This window comes from Rhinatrema bivittatum, chromosome 8, assembly GCF_901001135.1.
Source record: "Rhinatrema bivittatum chromosome 8, aRhiBiv1.1, whole genome shotgun sequence".
In the NCBI taxonomy this organism is placed as follows: Eukaryota; Metazoa; Chordata; class Amphibia; order Gymnophiona; family Rhinatrematidae; genus Rhinatrema; species Rhinatrema bivittatum.
In genome coordinates this window covers 34,512,285-34,533,998 of record NC_042622.1, presented here as the reverse complement: position 1 = coordinate 34,533,998, position 21,714 = coordinate 34,512,285, and the positions used below count along the sequence as shown (strand labels likewise).

General features: G+C 41.7%; 1 protein-coding gene across 9 annotated transcripts in view; it reads right to left on the bottom strand.

Annotated features, from left to right (window-relative positions):
* Window positions 1-21,714, bottom strand: part of ZMYND8 (zinc finger MYND-type containing 8) — a 423,241-nt gene that overhangs the window by 136,151 nt on the left and 265,376 nt on the right. For all 9 annotated transcript variants that reach the window (XR_003858448.1, XM_029614639.1, XM_029614638.1 and 6 more), the window contains one exon: window positions 16,945-17,022. Coding sequence is in view for 8 of the 9 variants with exons in the window: in XM_029614639.1 (XP_029470499.1) it covers window positions 16,945-17,022 (78 nt within the window). In the remaining variant the exon portion in view is untranslated. The remainder of the gene's footprint in view (window positions 1-16,944; window positions 17,023-21,714) is intronic.

Below are 21,714 nucleotides of genomic sequence, written 5' to 3'. Positions count from 1 at the left end.
CTTTTTTTTTTTCTCATACTTATCTGTTACTCTTGGCTCTTAGTAACCCTTTGGTTCTATTTCCCTTCCACCCCCACCATTAATGCAAAGAGCAGTGTTGGAGCTGCATCTAAGTGAAATATCTAGCTTTATTAGTTAGGGGTAGTAACCGCCGCAATAAGCAAGCTACACCCATGCCCATTTGTCTACCCAGACTACGCGACTCAGTCCCTGTTGGTTGTTGTCTGTATATAGATCCACTTTTCTTCATTCCCCCTGCCGTTGAAGCAGAGAGCTATGCTGGATATGCACGAAATATCAGACTTTCTCCCCTGCCATTGAAGCAGAGAGCTATGCTGGATATGCACGAGTATCAGACTTTCTCCCCTGCCGCTGAAGCAGAGAGCTATGCTGGTTATGCATTGAAAGTGAAGTATCAAGCTTATTTGGTTTGGGGTAGTAACCGCTGTAACAAGCTAGCTACTCCCCGGTTTTTGTGAATGCAAATCTTTTTCCACATTTCCTCTTGCCGTTGAAGCTTGGAGCAATGTTGGAGTCGCATTAACCGTGTGTATGTTTATTGAATAAGGGTATTATCTCCAGGAAGTAGCCGTCATTCCCGCAAGCCACCCACTCTTCATTCACGTCCTCTAGACTTTATGGATCCACAGGGTTTATCCCACACCCCTTTGAAGTCCTTCACAGTTCTGGTCTTCACCACTTCCTCCGGAAGGGCATTCCAGGCATCCACCACCCTCTCTGTGACTGGAGATTACGATAAATCATTTGCAACAGGAATGTGTCTCCCATCACATTAGGTCTCTATTCACTAAAGGGCAATATGTTTGAAGAAGAGACGGCTGAGGGGGGATATGATGGAGGTGTTTAGAATCATGAGAGGTCTAGAACGGGTAGATGTGAATCGATTTTTTACTCTTTCGGATAATAGAAAGACTAGGGGGCACTCCATGAAGTTAGCGTGTGGCACATTTAAAACTAATCGGAGAAAGTTCTTTTTCACTCAACGCATAATTAAACTCTGGAATGTGTTGCCAGAGGATGTGGTTAGTGCAGTTAGTATAGCTGTGTTTAAAAAAGGACTGGATAAGTTCTTGAAAGAGAAGTCCATTACCTGCCATTAATTAAATTGACTTAGATAATAACCACCGCTATTACTAGCAACAGTAGCGTGGAATAGACTTAGTTTTTGGGTACTTGCCAGGTTTTTATGGCCTGGATTGGCCACTGTTGGAAACAGGATGCTGGGCTTGATGGACCCTTGGTCTGACCCAGTATGGCATGTTCTTATGTTCTTATTAAATAATCTTGTCTTACCGAAGAAATTCGTCCTACCTTAAATCTGCTGAGTATGCTAGGTATTTACAAAAATTAAGTGTGCAACAAACATGAAATAATCTTAACACATTTATTATGTTTGGTTATGTGAGATTTTAGAAATATCCCAGGAAAACACAAATACACACACACATACACACACAAAAAAAAAAAGCTCAGAAGACAGCCATTTGATCAGGAAACTCCGTCAATGCTGTGAAAAGGAGGAGAAGAGTTAATGGACCTAGGAGTTTGCTGAGAATAGTTTGTGTAGAGAAAATTTTGAATGATTTCTGTGTCTTCTTATATTTGTTCCCTCTATGTTCACCAATCAATCCTCTGTGTGTGTGTTTCTGTAAGCAAGAGAGAGTCTGAGTGAGGAATTGCCAATCTGTCTTTTCTGAGCTATGCATGTATGTAGCATTTAACTGGAAAGCACAGGACATGAGAGGATTAAGAGTGAATGTATGAAGGCATGAAAGAAGATGTCAAATAGTCAAGCATTCAATAGGCTGATCAGTCCGAACCTGGAATTCAGTCAGGTAGGGCAGGCAGCAGTGCAGCATATTGAGTGAGAACATGCCTATGTAATGTACTACACCACAGAAGAAAATGAGCTGCTTATGACAAATGTCCTGGAGACATACGATGCTCCATTTGGCAAGAAGGAAATCAAGAGTTCGATGTTCTTCATGGATACCATCCGGGAAACTATAGCAGCAGTGGCAGAAGGTTTGAGGTATCCAGGAGGCTGGTCAACACATGCCTAAAAAAATGGTTCTATGATTAAAGTGGCAAGTTAAAGACATGATGGCAGAACATCATATGTACATGCATCAAGAACAAGCTGCAGCCCTCCAACAACCTAATGTCGAAAGAGGAAGGGCTGCACATAATGCTGGCACCAAAGGTAGTCATGGGACTCTGGAGACCTTGACTCAGTTGCAGAAGAGCCTGAGGAGGAAGTTGGAATCAGTGACACACAAACAGCTAGCAAACAAGATAATGGGATTGGAATGTAGAAATAAGGGTTTTCCTGTTAACACCCTTTGAGAGATTGGACAAATTGCATCATATTCAGTTGTCTGAGACCAAGACAGCTTGTAAGATCACTGAGGCAGGGACTTCATGTGTGTGTGTGTGTACACGTGCATACACATATGCATGTATACACACGATCTCTCTCTCATATACACTTACAGTAGCAATAGAAAATCTGCATTTCCTTGAACAATTTTCATATTCTGTGTCAGACTTGCATGCATTTACATTTTTCCACTCATCAACACAATATACTTTTCTGGGTCAAAAATGTATTGGGGGACAAAGATTATGTGCATCCAAAAAACAAAACTGAATCCAAATGGATATGATTCTAGCCCAGGGGTGGGCAAGTCCGGTCCTCGAGGGCTGCAAACCAGTCGGGTTTTCAGGATACCCCTAATGAATATGCATGAAATAGATTTGCATACAACTGAGGCAGTGTGTATGCAGGTCTCTCTCATGCATATTCATTAAGGATATCCTGAAAACCCGAATGGTTTGCAGCCCTCTAGGACCGGAATTGCCCACCCCTGTTCTAGCCCCTGGAGGAAGCACCTTTGGAGGCAATTATAGTTGTGGACTTGTGGGGACAGTTCTCCATCAATTTGCACACCCAGATTTGTCAATATTAGACTACTCTTCTTTACAAAACTGTTCAGGTTCTGTCAGGTTCCTTGGGGAGAGTGGATAGTCTTCAAGTTATGCCATAGATTTTCAATTGAATTGAGGTAAGGGGTCTCACTGGCCACTCCAGGACATTAATCTTTTTGTTCTTTATTTATTTAGAGGTTTTTATATACCGATATCCGTTTGCACATTGTATCAGTTTACACAGAACTAAGAGAGCGACACCAGATAACAAGGTGAGGCTTTTACAAGGAACATGGAACAGCAAACTTTTACAAGGAACATGGAAACAACAAACTGGTTACATAGGCTTATATAAGGAAACTGGTATAAAATTGATTATATAAGGAGGCGGTATTTACATTTGACACTGAGGAATAATGGCAGAAAGAAAAAAGGTTGATTAACTGTATAAATAATAGAGGCAAAAGCAGATCGCGAGAGTAGAAATAGGCATGAGGAAGTGCATATCAATATCATGGTAATTACAGTACTGAGTATTTACAGTTATCAGCGGGAGGAATTTGCGGGAAATGCTTGTAAAAACAGCCAGGTTTTTAGTTTGTTTTTTTAATTTGGGGGTGGAGGTTTCAGTTCGTAGTTCAAGGGGCATGGAGTTCCAAAGAGTGGGGCCAGCAAAAGAGAAGGCTCTTTTTGTTGTGGAGGTGAGTCTGGTAGATTTGATTGAAGGGAGGCGGAGCGAATTGGTCTTGTAGAAGTGTAAGGTATGAACACAGGGTTGATCCAGTGGAGGTTTTCATTTAGAATACTTTTGTGAATGAGGGACAAGGTTTTGTATAAGATTCTTGATTTTATTGGTAGCCAATGTAAGTCTATAAGCGTGGGTGTGATATGATCACTTTTTTTTGCATTGGTAAGGATGCGGGCTGAGGCATTTTGTAAAAGTTGTAAAGTTTGATATGGGAGGAGGGGAGGCAGAGGAAGAGGGAGTTATAGTAATCAATTTTGGAGAAAATGATGGCTTGTAGGACAGTGCGGAAATCTGTGAAGTAAAGTAGAGGCCTGAGTTTTTTTAATTGTTTGCAGCTTGAAGTAACAATCATTTAGGATAGATTTAAAAAAAGGTTTCAGATTGAGTTGGTTGTCAATCATGACGCCCAGGCTGCGAGTGTGAGTGGGGAAGGTGGAGGAGAGATGGGATAGGGGGATGGGGGATGCAGGTTGACTGTTGGAAATGATAAGTAGTTCCATTTTTTGAGGGTTGAGAGCTAAGTGCATGTTAGTGAGTAGGTGATTAATAGAGTTAAGGCATGAATCCCATTTTAGAAGAGCAGATTGCAGGGTCTCAGTAAAAGGTAAAAGAATTTGCACGTCATCTGCGAAGATGAAGTGCTTTATGTTAAGATTGGTGAAGAGGTTGGATAGAGGGAGCATATATATGTTAAATAAAGTTGAGGAAAGGGAGGAACCCTGGTGGACACCTCGGTCAAGGTTAATTGGGTCAGATTTGTTGTTGTCAATGATTACTGTGTAGTGTCTATTTTGCAGGTATGACTTAATCCAGGATAGAGCAGTTCCAGATATACCTATACTGATGAGGGTTTTGACGAGAATGTCGTAGTTGATGGTGTCGAACGCTGCGGATATGTCCAACATAGCTAGCAAATAGGTATTTCCGGTGTCCATGCCCTTGATTATGGTGTCTGTTAGGGATAATGGCAGGGTTTCCTTGCTAAGGTGTTTTCGGAAACCATATTGTGTGGTAGGGAGGAGGTTATGTTGTTCAAGATAGTCAGAAAGGCGATTGTTGACTAGCTTTTCTAGGATTTTCGAGAGGAATGGGAGGTTTGAGATAGGTCGGAAATTAGATAAACTAGAGGGGTCAAGGTTGGGTTTTTTCAGAATGGGTTTGACTACTGCTTGTTTGAGTATGGAAGGTACTGTACATTGTTCGAGAGAGAGGTTGAAAATGTTAGCAAAGGGTTTAGCAATTATTTTGGGTATAGAGAGGAGGAGCTTGGTAGGGATAGTTTCAGAGGGGTGTGAGGATGGTCTCATTTTTTTAAGGATGTTTTCTATTTCCAAGGAGGAGGCAGGGTCAAAGGATGAAAGTGTGGCTGACTGGTTGTTGGTAGGAAGGAGCACGTTGCTAGGGTTGAGGGGAAATTGTGCAGAGAGGGAGGTGACTTTGTTTTGAAAAAAATAGGCTAAGTCGTTACACCATTTTTTGGAGGAGGATTCTTGGGGTTGCGTGGGGGGGTTTCTGGTGAGGTTAGTGATCATCGTGAAGAGAGCTTTGGGGTTGTATTGGAAGTTGTGGATTTTTTTTGCATAGTATTCTCGTTTAGTTTCAAGAATGGTTTTTCGGTAGTCATGCATGAGTTGGTAATAGGTTGTTTTGGCAGCTGAAGTGGGGTGTTTCCGCCATCGTCTTTCAGAGGCCCTGAGGAGGGTTTTAAGATTTTTGAGTTTCAGTGAGTACCATGGTTTTTTGTTTACTTGGGTAGGTTTGATAGTTTCTGTCACAATAGGACAGGTTTGGTTAGCAATGTTGAGGGTGTCTTCAAACCAAGTGGAGGTGGCTTTGTCAGCTGATGATAGGTTGATTTGGTTAGAAATGTCTGCGCATGCTGTGGTGAGTATCTAGGGTATAGGCTTTTCGGTATTCGAAGGAGTGTGGTTGGGGAGGTGTAGGGGGGGGTAGATGGTGGAAGTGCTAGTGTAGTTTTGATTATATAGTGGTCAGACCATGGTACAGTGATGCATGAAGGAGGATTCATGGTGTTGATAGCAGAGTTAGTGAAGATGAGGTCTAGTGTATGGCCAGCAGTATGTGAGGGGTAGTGGATGATTTGTTTGAGGCCCATTGCTTCAAGGGTGGAGATGAAAGCTTCACAGGATGGTGATTGCGGGATGGAATCCACATGAAGGTTGAAATCCCCAAGAAGGATAGTAGGGAGTTCTGGGGCAAGAGATTCGGCAAAGAATTCAATAAGTGGGGATGGATCTTTTTCAAGGAGACCAGGAGGGGTATAAATAAGGCAGATTTGGAGGAGTTTAGATTTGAAGAAACCAATTTGGTATCCATTAGGAAGGTTGCAATTTTGAAGTGTAAGTTTAAGTTCTTTTTTAGCGATTAAGAGTAGACCCCCACCTCTTTTCTTTTTGCGGGGTAAGGAAAAGACATAGGTGTCAGTGGGAAGTTGGTTAAGAAGGGAGATATCTGGGGGTTTTAGCCATGTTTCAGTTATGGCACAGATTTCAGGTTTCAAATCGGTTAGGAGGCCATAGAGAAGATGTGTTGGTTTTTTTTGAGTGACTGTGCGTTGAAGAGAAGTAATGAGATTAGTGAGAGGCCTAGTATTTGAGTGAGGGGGGATATTAGGATGGGGATTAACCTTCTATGTAAATGGGATGAAAGGTTGGAGGGCATGAGGGGTGAATTAGAAGGGTAATTTCTCTGTGTGCGAGGGATTGGCTACTCCAGTGTAGCTTTGGCTATATGCTTTGGGTTGTTGCCATGCTGAAAGGTGAACTTCTGTTCCAGAGTGCACATATGTGTTCTTCAAGAAATTTTCATTATCTCTTCTATCCTGACATGTACCCCAGTCCCTGCAGATGAAAAACATCCCCATAATATGATGCTGCTACCACCATGCTTCACAGGAGGGATAGTGTTCTCTGGGTGATGTGCTGTATTGAGTTTGTGCCAAATGTAACATTTTGCATTCAGGCCAAAAATTCTATTTTAAATTTCCTCAGACCACAAACTTTTTGCCATATGGCTATAGTATCCCACAAGTGTTCTTTTGCATATTTCAAATGGGATTCAAGATGAACTTTCTTGAGTAGTGGCTTGCCTACTTGCTTCTCTACTCTACAAGTCAGATTTATGGAATGTTTGAGATATTCGTCACATGCATGCTTTGATTAGTCTTTGCCATGGAAGCCTGAAGCTCTTTGAAAATTGTCATTAGCCTTTTGGTTACCTCTTTGCTCAGTCAACCAATTTGAAGGGACAGTCTGATCTAGCGAGGATCATAGTGGCATCATACATCTTCCACTTCTTAATAATCATCGTGACCTTGTTCAGAGGGATATTCAAGGATTTTGCAATTCTTTTGTATCCATCCCAAAATCTATGACTTCCACAACTGTGTCCCAGAGTTCTTTTGATAGCTCCTTGGTGCTCATGGGTGAGTCTGCTTTGAAATGTAGTACCCAGCAGAGAGAACCAACAGGAACTGATGAATTTACTTATGTGAATCTGTACAGTTTAACACTTGGCTTTGAAGGCAATTGGTTATACCAGAGCTTCAAGCATTTAGGATTGCTACAGAAGTACAAGGGGGTGGGGAGATACTTATCCAATCATTCTATTCCATTATTTCTACTTCATTTTCTGAGGAATTTTGGAGTATATTTTTCACTTGGTAGTTGTAGGGCAAGATGGGTGGATACATGGAACAAATACTAGTTTAATGAAGTTACTTCCAGGCTATAAGTCAACAAAAGGTGAATATTTTAAAGGGGGGTGTAGACTTTCTATAGCCACTATGAAAGTGTAAGAAAGAGCAAGCTTGTGTATGGCAGAGAGAGGAGAAAGTTGCAAGCAACTCCACCCCCTTCCAAATTCACAAGTTCAGGGCACTGGAAAGCAAACATTTCCAGGTATGGAGAACAGAGCACTTTTTTATCCTTATTTTTAATTATTGGGTCTTTGTGTCTGCTGTTTTGAAATATTTTATTGGTATCTGGAAATTTTTGATGAGTTTTTAATTATTGGATATTCCATTTATCAGCTGTTTTGACATAATCTGTTCTTTTTATTAGTATGGTTTTACTGCTATTGATTTTATATTTCTTGATTTGTTTTATGAGGACTGGTGATGTTTCTCTTTTTCCTTTGTTGCACTGCATATAGAGTCTCTGGCTTATTGCAGTTCCCAGTTCAGTTTTGGTCTGCATGTTTCTATTTATGCGCTATGGTCTCTTTATTCTTTGTTAGGTGAGGGTCTACCTGAGGTGAGGTATTCTGCTAGCGTATAGTTTCTGTGTAGGGCTCTATAGCAGCCTGACTTGTTCCATTTTCCTAACAGGAAGAGTATTGGAGTTTTAAGGCCTGGTGTAATATTTTCACGTGTTGCCTTTTCTTGGGTAAGGTGGATACTGTGAGTGCTGGAAGTTGGTGCTGCTCTGGTAGGTGGTTTAATATTTATGTAATTTCTGTTCAGAAAGAGTACTTATCTTTCTCTTGTGTCATTCTTAATAATAAAAGTAACACTGGTCCTTTTTTAAAAATATTTCTGCCATGGATTATAATGAGCAGTGTGTCACACATGTGAGCATTGTCCATCAGGTGTGTCACAATGGGGAAAAGGTTGAGAACCACTGACCTAGGCAATAACCATAGACTATTTTGTCAAATATCAGTCTGCTTGTGCTATACCATGACATAAATGTAATAAAAACAACATTAACATACAACTAGACATATGGTAACAATGAGGGAACTAATTTCAATATGCAGGACATGAATGAAGAGGAAACAAGTCAGCTTTCTGTGAAGACATAAGAAAATGTCTATTATACATTACGTATATATAGGTATCATTATTTGATTTACCACAGTTCCATTTATATCAAAGTGGTTCACAAAAAAAATTAAGAAAAAATATTGATTCTGTAAATTTAATTTAAATATAATTATTAAAAAATACATCATCCTTCTGGAAAAAGTAATTCATAACTTGTGACTGGGGACAACTTCCCTTTCCTGTGATTTCTAGCACTCCAGCAAGCAGGGTGTAGGGCAAGTATTGTTTGGTTCCAGATGCTAGCCTATGTTAATTACCTGAAATGTTATGACTAACACCTATATTTCAGAAAACATAGCAAGCTAGCAATACATAAGAATATAACATAAGAACATAAGATATGCCATACTTGATCAGGGCAAGGGGCCATCAAACCCAGTATCCTGTATACAAGAGTGGCCAAGCCAAGTCAGAACCACTTGGCAAGTACCCACACATTAAATAGATCCCATGCTACTAATGCCTGTAACAAGCAGTGGCTACTCCCTATTGATTAACAGCAATTTATGGACTTCTCCTCCAAAAACTTATCCAAACATTTTTTAAACCAGTTACACTAGCTGCCTTAACCACATCCTCTGGCAATGAATTCCAGAGTTTAATTGTGTACTAAGTGAAACAATTTTCTGCAATTTATTTTAAATGTACTAATTGCTAACTTCATGGAGCGCCCCCTAGTCCTTGAATTCACATACAGTATCACACTCCCAGTTTGCCAAAGACCTGAACTGACTTTTTTAAAACCTCACATATCTGATCAAAGGCAGAGTGGGTGCCTCATTATTATCAGTTGGAGTCCTAGACAAGCAATAAGAGTCAAGAGCCCTGTTATAGAGTCCATCAAGCTAGGGCGAGAGAACATTGTACAAATCCCTTGTCTCTCAGTCTCCCCATTTTGTACATATGTATATAATTGCAAATCTTGTTTATTATTTAATGCAATTTCTCCCATGTTTTCTTACCCCCTTATTCCCTTGTTAACATGTTTTATTTGTTCTATGTAAAGCGCCATGCATGACGTCTGTTTGCGTTACACTGTGAACCGATGTGATATCCTGGATGAATGTCGGTATATAAAAATTTTAAATAAATAAATAAAATAAATCTTATCTTTGTGAGATTTTCCTCAGTCCAAATGACATCAAATCTTCACCGAAGTGTACTGTACTGTGTTGTGCTGTTCATACGTCTCACTCTGCATGTCAAACTGACCCCAAAACCACCACCAAAACCTCACCTTGAGTTATTAGCTGTCCCTCCTATAGTGATATAAATAATTGACTACTATTGAGACCTTATAAAGAGTCTCTCTCTCTTTCTCTGCAGCCCAACACAAGAAAGTGTCTGTAGTGAAAATCTCATGGGCGCGATTAATTTAACGCACATTGCAATAAAATACCTATGCGAAGCACTAAAATAGCAAATGGTGCAGTAACTCTAACCTTATTGCAGATGTTATTCATGCAAAATTTGTAGTTTGTTTTTTTTTAATTTTATTTTTATTGCATTTCATTTTTAAATACAAAGCAAATATGGATACTTAAGATTTCACACTTATATCAGGTAAAAAAAAAACAAAACAGTTCCTCCAGAAAATATTTCATAACATCCAAACATAGGTAATTTTAAGGAAAAAAAGAGAACCCTTAAGCTATGTTGGCTTGGAGCAAATAACAAGCAATTAATCTAACATATTATTCTAAACTTATTCCCACATAATAAACATTGTTATCCCATTTGAACAGTGTCTAAGGGTGAGTATCTAAGTAACTTCGAAGCTGTTCTGGGGTATTAAAGATATATCTACTATCTCTATGCTTTATAAAGCATCTACACGGGTACTTTAAGGTAAACTGCGCACCTCTATCTAGTACTTCTTTTCTAAGGGCAATAAAATTTTTTCGTCTCAATTGAGTTACTCAAGTAACATCAGGAAAAATTCTTATGGGAAAACCATGTACAAAAGTCAATAAGAAGCCAAACCAGACATATGTGCCATAACAGAAACATGGCTAAAACCAACAGATACCGCAATAATAAATCAACTTCCAACTCAGCAATACAAAATCTTCTCCCTCCCCAGACTAAATAAAAAAGAGGGGGAGGCATCCTACTAGCAACAAAAAAAGACCTTGGTTTCAAACAACACTCTGTCATATCGGAACCTAAACTGGAAATTGGCTTCTTCTCTTCAGATCAACTTCAAATCCTTTTAGTCTACGCCCCACCTGGGCTCTTAGAAACCAATACCTCGCCTATCATTGAGCTAATCACTACCACCATCAATCTGGACGCCCCAGCAATCATTCTGGGAGATTTCAACTTACACGCTGACGATCCAATTCCCTCAACTATCTGCGAATCTTTCCTCCTGGCACTATCTGCCCTAGGTTTCAACCAGATAGTCAACAAACCTACACACAAAGCAGGCCATACGCTTGATCTAATCTTCGTCAATTCAGGCATCAAGCATCCCTCCCAGCCGAAATGCAAGAAGATTCCCTGGTCAGATCATACCCTTATCACCACCAAGTTTACAATAAATAAAACAAGCCTGGCACAAGGAACCCAAACCTCCTTCCAATATAGAAGAACGTGCTCCCTAGAAGACCTCAGCAATCACCTAATCCCACAACTCACCAACATAGATCTCACCAACCCCAACACAGCTCTCCTATCATGGAACAAAATTACGGAAACCATAGCTAACAAGTTATGCCCCCTTACAACAAAAAAACATAATACAAACTCGCACAAAAGACAACCTTGGTTCACCGATGAGCTTAGAAAATTGAAACATAGCTTAAGACAGAAGGAAAGTAAATGGCGTAAAGCCCCCTCCACGAGCACACTCGGAGCGTACAAACAGGCACTCCACCAATACAAAACCTCCACTTCCAGATCCAAAAAGGACTTCTATGTGCACAAGATTCACGATCTAGTCTTTGACGCCAAAGCCCTATTCTCCTTTGTTTCCAACCTCACTCAACCCACCTCACCAGTTATCCCTAGCAATCAAGCACAAGCTAAAGCCGAAGAACTGGCCCAGTATTTCCAGGACAAAATCAGCAGGCTAGTAACTCAGCTGCCCAACTCCACCACTCCTTTTCTGACCTCTTCGCCACGAACAAACAACAAATCCTGGCACCTGGATGCATTCGAACTCACCTCAGCAAAAGAGATACAATCAATCTTGAATAAAATGAAGCCCTCCACTCACCCTGCAGACCATATTCCCACCAAACTTCTACTGTCCATCTCGGATGCCATAGCACAAACGCTAGCAGACATCACTAACTGCTCTTTATCACAAGGCTTCTACCCAGATGACCTCAAGATGGCTTCCCTCAAACCACTTCTAAAGAAGCCAAACTCAGACCCCAACGACCCGAACAACTTCCGTCCAATCGCCAACCTACCACTCATAGCTAAGATTATGGAAAAATTAGTCAACACGCAAATCTCAGATTACCTCGAAGACAACAAAATCCTCTTCCCCTCACAATACGGATTCCGCAAAGCGTCAAGCACAGAATCCCTCCTGGTATCACTGACAGACTACCTGATCCTGGGTCTTGACAAAGGTCATTCATTCCTACTGATCCTGTTGGACCTCTCAGTCGCCTTCGATACCGTTAACCACACAAGCCTCTTAAACCAACTCACATCCATTGGAATTGCAGGTACTGCCCTTACATGGCTCAAAACTTTCCTCAACAACAGAGGCTACAAAGTGAAAATCCACAATAAAGAATCCTCCCGTCATGACGCACCTATAGGAGTCCCACAGGGATCCTCCTTATCACCCACCTTGTTCAACATATACCTACTCCCGTTGTGCCAGCTCCTAACAGATCTTAAACTCAAACACCTTATCTATGCAGATGTTCAGATAGTAATCCCTCTCAAAGAATCCCTCGCCAAAACCCTCGAATATTGGGAATCTTGCAGATCAAAAATCAATGACCTACTCTCCAGCCTGAATCTCATTCTAAACGCCTCAAAAACAGAACTAATACTTATTGCACCAGAAAACAATAACTATTCCAGCTACTCATCAAACATCCCTCTGTCTTCTCAAGTCAGAGACCTAGGAGCCATAATTGACAATAAAATGAACCTGAAAGCTTTTGTAAACCGCACCACTAAGGACTGCTTTCACAAACTCCAAGTGTTGAAAAAGATAAAACCACTCTTTCATTTTCAGGACTTTAGAACTATTCTACAAGCAATAATCTTCGCAAAATTAGATTACTGCAATGCCATCCTTCTGGGCCTTCCATCTTCATACACCAAACCCCTACAGATGGTACAAAACACGGCTGCAAGAATTCTCACAAACTCCAAAAGAAGAGACCACATCACACCAATCTCAAAAAATCTTCACTTGCTCCCCATTCACTTCAGAATCATCTTCAAGTCCATCACCATCATATACAAGTCCATCCATCACCTTATAGCTCTGGACCTTCAATATCCGTTTAGCCCACATGTCTCTCACAAACCAACCAGAGAAGCCTACAGAGGATCCCTCCAAGTACCGAACACAAAATCCACCCGGCACACAACTTCAAGAGACCGGGCTTTCTCGACTGCAGAGCCCTCACTCTGGAACTCCATCCCCACGAATCTGCGCCAAGAACCCTGCTTACCAACGTTCCGGAAAAGATTGAAGACTTGGTTATTTAAACAAGCCTTCCCAGACAACTCTTAACTACCTCCAGTTCCACTCAAACAATGTAGCCTCCTGGCAATGTAAATAATTAACTTATGTTTAACCTATACTGCTCTCCTCGTCTTCTCCCTGTTTTATTACCTTGTTTCATTGTAACTGCAACCCTAATGGACCAGTTTATAGTTTTATTGTTCTATGCACCCCTTGTTCGAATGTAAACTGGCATGATGTGATCTGTTCATGAATGCCGGTATAGAAAAAACCTAAATAAAATAAATAAAAATAAATAAATAATCTCACTACGACTGTCCAGGAAGCTTTAAAGAATAATACCTATATAGAAGAAAGAATAGCAAAGTTAGAGAAGAAAGTAATTTCTTCAGATACGCAAATAGTAGAAATTCAAAGAGTTCAAGTAAATCTGTGACAGAAAATGAAGGGAAGATTGAGTTTTTGGAGAATCAAAATAGAAAATTTAATTTGAGAGTTTTAAACTTTCCAAAATACACTTAGCCTCTCCGGAGGATTTATTTAACAGCTATTTGAAAAATATTTTGAAGTATACTGATAACTCTCTTCCTATATTATCTAAAATATATTATCTTCAGCAGCTACAAAATAAGAAATCTCAACAAAATCAAGCTGAATTGAATTTAACAGACTTCCTGGAAAAGTCGTATGAGGCAACTGTTGATAACAGGGCAACATTATTGGTTCAATTTACATCCCTCCTTGAGAGGGATGTAGTATTAAAGCAACATTTCAAATATCAAAATTTGTAGTATTTTGATGAATCTAGGCCTTAGTTTTTAATTCAGTCATTAATCCTTTTTCTCTCTTCTAACCATAGACTCAACAAAAAGAACCTGTGGCAGGCAACAAGCTAGGGCTCCCAGTCTGTGCTATAGGAAATGATGGTAGCTCCTTGGGTCAATTAGATGGCCTGGAATTTTCATGTTTGTTGGGTAATATGTTGTAACGTGTTGTCATATAGTTGCATATTCTAAAGTTTTTTGCTCTGTTGATGACTGGTATCCAAATAGCTTTGGTTAAACTGGATTGATTTATAAAGACAGTATATAAATGAAGAAAACAAAATGAAAATGAAATTAATTGATATCCTCTACAGAACCTCTTTAGTATCTATTACATTCTGAAAACACAACACAGAAGGCTTTGATACCTTGTTTTAGCAAGTATCAAGCCCTGTTATCAATTTCTCCTAAAGCATGTATCTAATATATGAGAACATTTTATCTGAAAAAAAAAAAAAAAAAATCACTGTAGACAAATATAAGTTGGATGCACGTGAAGTACTTTGAAATCATGTTTGTATCTCAATGACTTTTATGCAAGAACTTTTTATACCTTTGAATGTTAGTCAGTCCCCAGAAGTTTAGGGATGTGCACTGATTTTTGTTTCATGTCGTTTTTGTTTCGGGTCGTTAACTGTTAATTTTCATTTTTAAAATGATTCAGAAGGTATTTATTTCGTGTTTTTCTACTTTCAGAGTTAGTGCACATTAATAGAAAATGTTACCAATCAGTTAAAAAGTGTCAATTTGAGAGGAATTCATTAGCTAGAGGTATGGTTCTGCATTCCATTAGCTGCCTCCCTAGTTACCAGTACTTGTTTGTGTTGCTATGATTGCAAGGAGGTGTTTGTAGGGGTAACAAGTGTAAACAAACAAGTGATGTAATTTTATAGCATCAAGTTCTAGTCAGCAAAAGCATGTAACACAAATACTTATTTAGAATTCACCAATCCTTTTGTATTTTAGGAAAGGAGCCCTGGCATTTTGGGATATGTATACTTTGAATTCCCCTTGTGTGAGTCTGTGTGCTTGGGTGAGGGGTGGGTTGATGGTGAGAGAGGAAGTGACTTGGGTGACTGTATGGGGTGACAGGTGGAAGAGAGTCTGGTTGGGGTGGTGAATGGAGAGCAGCCTGGTGTGTGTGGGGGTAACCTGTCACCCCATAGTTACCCCCAGTCACCCCCTCCCCCCCCCCCACACACACACCAGGCTGCCTCTTTTTCCCACTTCACCCCATATAGTCACCTCTCCTCTCACTAGTACCATTCCATACACAACAGGCTGTCTTTCTCTCACCAGTCACTACCCCAAGAAGTCTCTCTCTCTCACCTGTCACCCCATACAATCAACCCAGTTACTCCCTCTCTTGCTAGTCACCCCTCATACCAGGCTGACTCTCTCTCAACAGTCACCATCTCAACCAGTTTCTCTCCCCGACTTGACACGCCATACAGTCACCCCAGACACTCGCCCTCTCACCAGTCACACCCCACAAACCAGGCTGCCTCTCTCTCACCAGTCACCACCCAAACAATCTCGCTTTTGTCTGTCACCCCATTCACCCCTTCTCACCACTCACCACTCCAATCAGTCTCTCTCCCACCTGTTACCCCATAAATTCACCTCAGTCACTTCCCCTCTCACCAGTAATCCTCCACACACACCAGGCTGCCTCTCTCTCACCAGTCACCACCCCAACCAGACTCTCTCCCACCCACCACCCCCATACATTCACCCTAGTCACTTCCCCTCTCACCAGTTACCATTCCCCCCCCCCCCCCCAAACACACAGACACCAGGGGAATTAAAAGTATGCATGTACCAAAATGCCAGGGCCCCTTTCCTAAAATACAAAGGGATTGGCAAATTCAAAATATGCATTTGCAATACATGCCTTTGCATTTGCTGACTAAAAACTTGATGGTATTAAATACCATCAAGTATTATATCAATGGTTTGCTCATGTTTGTTACCAGGCACTGGCCATCCCCCCACAAATACCACCTTGCAACCTTGGCAACACAAGTAACTATGGGAATGCATATCCATAACTCTAGCTAACAAACTGCTCCCCCAATTGACACTTTTTAACTGATTATGAAATGTCATCTTTTTTTTTTTTCATTTCGTGGCACTTCCAAAAAGAGACGAAAGACAATTTCATTGCCATTATCTATTTCGTTTAAAACGAATGCACATCTCTAATAAAAATGAATCTTTGCTAAGGGACTGGCTTAACATTATTAGTGGCTTATAAACTGCTGTGTTTCAGGCTTTCCACTAATATATTATCTTAATGCATGTATTTATTTAATCAATAGATCAGCAAATTTCAACAACTTCAGATCAAATAAGTCTGATCATACTTTAGGAATGGTACAGCCTTTAGAGCTGCTCCACTGCTTTGGAACCAATGGAGAAATATTGTCCAAGGCTACATTGTCTCACTCCTACAGACTGGAGACCTAGTTGATTAATAGACCCAGTTCCTGGACCTCAAACTAACCAGTGCTCTGATACTGTGGAGGTAGTGCTCAGTTTCCCCTACTGAATCAGAAAACACATATGTGCAGGTTTCTGGAACAAACCACAGTCTCTGATTCTTAATGGGAAGACTGTTGTTGCAATAGATGAGCTGGATAGGACAGGAAATTATGTGAGGAAAACTTTGTATAGTTGTAACTGAATGCTGTTGATGCCTCAGTCCTGCTACAGCAGATTCTGATTGAGCTTGAAGCCCAAAAGAAATAAGAGCAATCTGGCAGGCCAAAAAAAGAAAAGAAATTTCATGTTTGTTTCAGAGCAAGCAGCTGTAGCGTGCAATTTTTCTCAAAAATATAGATTTTATTGCCACTTGCAACAAAAGTTTGCATTTACATTATTTTATAAACTACAAAAACATTTTACTTACACAAGGTTCACAAAACCAGTTCTCTCTTTTTTGGCAAGCAGCTAAATAACATTCTGGACACACTTCAATTTCATTCATCTGCAATAGAAAAAGCAGACTATTTTTTGCAATAATGTGAAGTGCATTTGCTTAAAAATATGAGCCATTATATCTTAATAATAATAATTAAGGGATAAAATCAGAGATAGAATGAGGTCATTTAGAGTGTTGTGAAGGACTCAAAATGCTGCTTGAGCTTCCAAAATGTCTACCTCTAAGACAAACTCATTCAATGTCTCCACTTATTATCATCATAAATACTTTTAAAAGTAATAATATAAAGTATGTGAATTTGCAAACAGTTGGAGCGGTGCTTTTAATATTCTGGTCAGGTTAATGGTAATAATATACAAGACCCAAAAACCCATCACTTACATTCCATACAGTTTAAAATGTTTCACATTATCTAATTGATGGTGTGAAGTGTTAATTACCCATGCTACCAGCATCCTTACCGTTTATGCTCCCTTCTCTAATGTTAACTGCAATTTCTATAAAGAAAATATTTTCCAAGTCCATTCAATTCTATTCCTGCAGACAGCTGAAAAGCCAGCCCAGCCACTGTAGGGCCAGTCTGGGCAATAGTATGGCAAAATAAAGCAAAATTGCTTACCTTGTAATAGGTGTTATCCCAGGACAGCAGGATGTAGTCCTCACATATGGGTGACGTCACTGATTGAGCCCTATCACGGAAAACTTTCTGTCAAAGTTTCTAGAAACATTTGACTGGCATACTAAGCCCACTGAACATGCCCAGCATGCCATGATCCCTCGAGCCACAGGGGTCTCCCTTCAGTCTCGTGTATAGCAACAAGCGTTAGCAAAAATAAAATAAAACGTATCGGACCCAACTCCGCGGGGTGGCGGGTGGGTTTCGTGAAGACTACATCCTGCTGTCCTGGGATAACACCTATTAAAAGGTAAGCAATTTTGCTTTATCCCAGGACAAGCAGGATGCTTGTCCTCACATATGGGTGATTAGCAAGCTAGAGGCTGAGTCATTTTGTAGTGAAGCAACATTGAAGTATTGGTTGGTGAAAATGAGGCAGCCGAAGATCACAGCAGGTTGGATGCAGAAGGAGTTGGGATTATACTGGAAACAAGTTTTTAAGACAGATTGTCCGTAGGCTAAATCTTGTCGCCCTTTTTCCAAACAGTAATGAGCTGCAAAGGTGTGAAGAGAACTCCATGTTGCACCTTTACATATGTCAGCTACTGGCACTGAACGATAATGTGCTATTGAGGTTGACATTGTTCTTACTGAATGCGCCTTTACTCGCCCTTGGAGAGGAAAGCCTGCTTTTTCATAGCAGAACTCTATACAATCTGCTAGCCAGTTGGAGAGAGTTTGTTTGCCCACTGCTTTACCTGGTTTGTTTGGATCAAAAGAAACAAAGAGTTGAGTGGATTGCCTATGGACTGCAGTGTGGTCTAGGTAATATGCAAGTGCTCGTTTACAGTCCAAGGTGTGCAAAGCTCTCTCACCTTGGTGAGAGTGAGGCCTTGGGAAGAACGTGGGCAAAACTATGGACTGATTCAAATGGAATTCCGTAACTACCTTGGGAAGGAATTTTGGATGTGTACAGAGTACCACTCGGTCATGGAGGAATTTTGTATAGGGTGAGTAAGTGACAAGTGCTTGTAACTCACTAACCCTTCTAGCCGATGTAATGGCTATTAAGAAGATAGTCTTCCATGTGAGAAATTTAACATTGCAGGAATCCATGGGTTCAAAAGGAGAATGCACGAGTCTTGTTAATACCACATTGAGGTCCCATTCTGTGACTGGTGGCCGTATTGGGGGTTTTAGGTGAAGGAAACCTCTCATAAATCTACTGACAAGAGGTTGTATGGATACTGATGAGTCTCCTATTGTATGATGGTAAGCTGAGATTGCACTTTAGCGCAAAGATAGAAAAACACTTGAATAACCCGAGAACCCTATTCAAAATAGTTGATAATTTAACCAAAGATACTACAAACCCCCCAGACAACTTACCAGAAAATAGATGCAATGAAATAGCCAGATTTTTTAACGACAAAATTGAGAACCTGCGTACCAAAATACCAAAGTCACCCAAACAAGAAATTAAAATGTGTAAGAGAAACGTGACACTATGGTCTGAATTTGACGAAATAACCAACAACCAGGCAGAGAACATGATCAAACAACTAAATCCCGCCCCCCACCAAATAAGAAAATTATTCCTTACCTGCTAATTTTCGTTCCTGTAGTACCATGGATCATTCCAGACAGTGGGTTATGTCCCCTGTCCAGCAGATGGAGTCAGAACCAAAAACTCCCAGGGGAGAAGCTATATAGGCATGCCTCCCTCGCCTCAGTCCTCAGTAACTGGACTAGCAAAGCCAAGACGAGAAGAGACAGAACCAGAGGGATCAATTAATCTCAAAATATAGAGAAAATAACAGCTGAAAAACGACAGCAACTAACTTGTACTCAAAAAACAGTAACTGAGAACTTGCAAACAGTACTGTGTACAATGACACAGCTCGCAATAACTAGAGATACAGAGTGAAAATATTGTGAAGACAGGAAAGCAGGGATGGCCCACAAAGAACCCCCCAGTAAGGGAGGGGTCTGGAATGATCCATGGTACTACAGGAATGAAAATTAGCAGGTAAGGAATAATTTTCTTTTCCCTGTACGTACCAGGATCATTCCAGACAGTGGGATGTACCAAAGCTTCCCCATCATGGGTGGGTCCTGGACAGCCCTGCCCGTATGACCCTGTCTCCAAGCTGACCGTGAGACGGCGCGTGGACATCTAGACGATAATGTCTTGCGAAAGCGTGGAGCGACTTCAATGTGGCCGCCCTACAGATTTCCTGAGAAGAAACTGCAGAACTTTCCGCCCACGACGTCGCCTGAGCGTGGAGAGAATGCGCCTTAACAGCTAAAGGTGGAGACTTACCCACTCCAATGTACACAGCTATTATCGCTCCCTTCAGCCAGCAAGCAATTGATTGTTTGGATGCCATGTAACCCTTCCTGGGCCCTGACCAAAGTACAAACAAATGGTCGGAGAGTCGAAAATCATTGGTGACCTCCAAATAATGTATCAAGGAACGTCGAACATCCAGCCGACGGAGGTCAGACGAATCAGAGGATACAAATGACGGAAGCTCTATAGATTGGTTGAGATGGAAAGCCGAGACCACCTTCGGCAGAAAAGATGGAACTGTCCGCAGGGAAACTCCCCCTGGCGTGAAACGAAGGTATGGCTCCCGACATGATAGAGCTTGAAGTTCAGAGATTCGACGTGCTGAGCTGATTGCCACCAGGAAGATGGTCTTAAGGGTGACATCCTTGAGTGTGGCCGAACTCAGAGGCTCAAAAGGCGGTGCAGATAGAGCCTGGAGTACCAAATTGAGATTCCAAGAAGGACAAGGTGGTCTAACTGGAGGCTTCAAGTGTTTTACCCCCTTTAGAAAACGTAGGATATCCGGATGTGAGGCCAGGAGCCCGCTGTCGTTACTACGTAGGAAGGCTCCCAACGCCGCCACCTGCACACGAAGAGAATTATAGGCAAGGCCCAAATCCAGACCAGCCTGTAGGAAGGAAAGCACATGCGTCACCGAGGCCTGCGTTGGTAGAATCGATTTTGACTCGCACCATTCCTCAAAAACCTTCCATACTCTGACATAAGTAACCGACGTGGATGTCTTCCTAGCTTTCAGGAGCGTTGAGATGACAGATTCTGGATATCCACGCCGTCTCAATTGACGCCTCTCAAAAGCCAAGCCGCAAGACAGAAGCGATCTGCCTCCTTGAAAAATATTGGTCCTTGGCGAAGAAGACGTGGCAGATGACTGAGCCGAAGAGGGCCCTCCACTGCCAGATTGAGGAGATCTGCAAACCATGGTCGACGAGGCCACTCTGGTGCAACTAGAATCACCGGACCGTGATGCATCTCTATCCGTCGGATAACCTTGCCCACTAGAGGCCACGGAGGAAAGACATACAGGAGACAGTGTCGAGGCCAGGGAAGAACCAGCGCGTCAACTCCTTCCGCGCCGCGCTCTCGCCTGCGGCTGAAGAACAGGGCGGCCATTGTATTTGTCGCGGTTGCCATTAGATCCACATGGGGTCTCCCCCAACGCTGTACTATCCTTCACATTGCATCCACCGAGAGTTCCCACTCTCCGGGATCCAGGTGTTGTCGACTGAGAAAATCTGCCTGAACGTTGTCCACGCCCGCTATGTGCGAAGCCGCTAGACGCTGTAAGTGTAGCTCCGCCCATTCATCAACTCGTCGGTTTCCAACGAGACCAGATGTCTCCTGGGGCCCCCCTGGCGATTGATGTACGCCACTGTGGTCACATTGTCCGAAAGAATCCGAACCGCTCGACTGCGCACCAGTGGGTAGAACCCCTGCAGCGCTAGAAGGACTGCCCTGGTCTCCAGCCGATTGATGGGTCAGGTGGACTGATCTGCCGTCCATCGGCCTTGGAGAGACCTGTCTTGACAAACCGCTCCCCAGCCGGAGAGGCTGGCATCCGTGGTGACGACCACCCAATCCGGGTTCTGCAGAGACACTCCCTGAGCCAATCGTTGAGGGTCCAGCCACCACTGTAGGCTGCTCAGGACAACACCCGGAATGGGCATTACTGCCTGAAAATTTCTCAACACCGGGTTCCATCGTGAAAGTAGGGATCTCTGGAGAGGTCGGAGATGGGCGAAGGCCCACGGTACCAAATCAATGGTTGAAG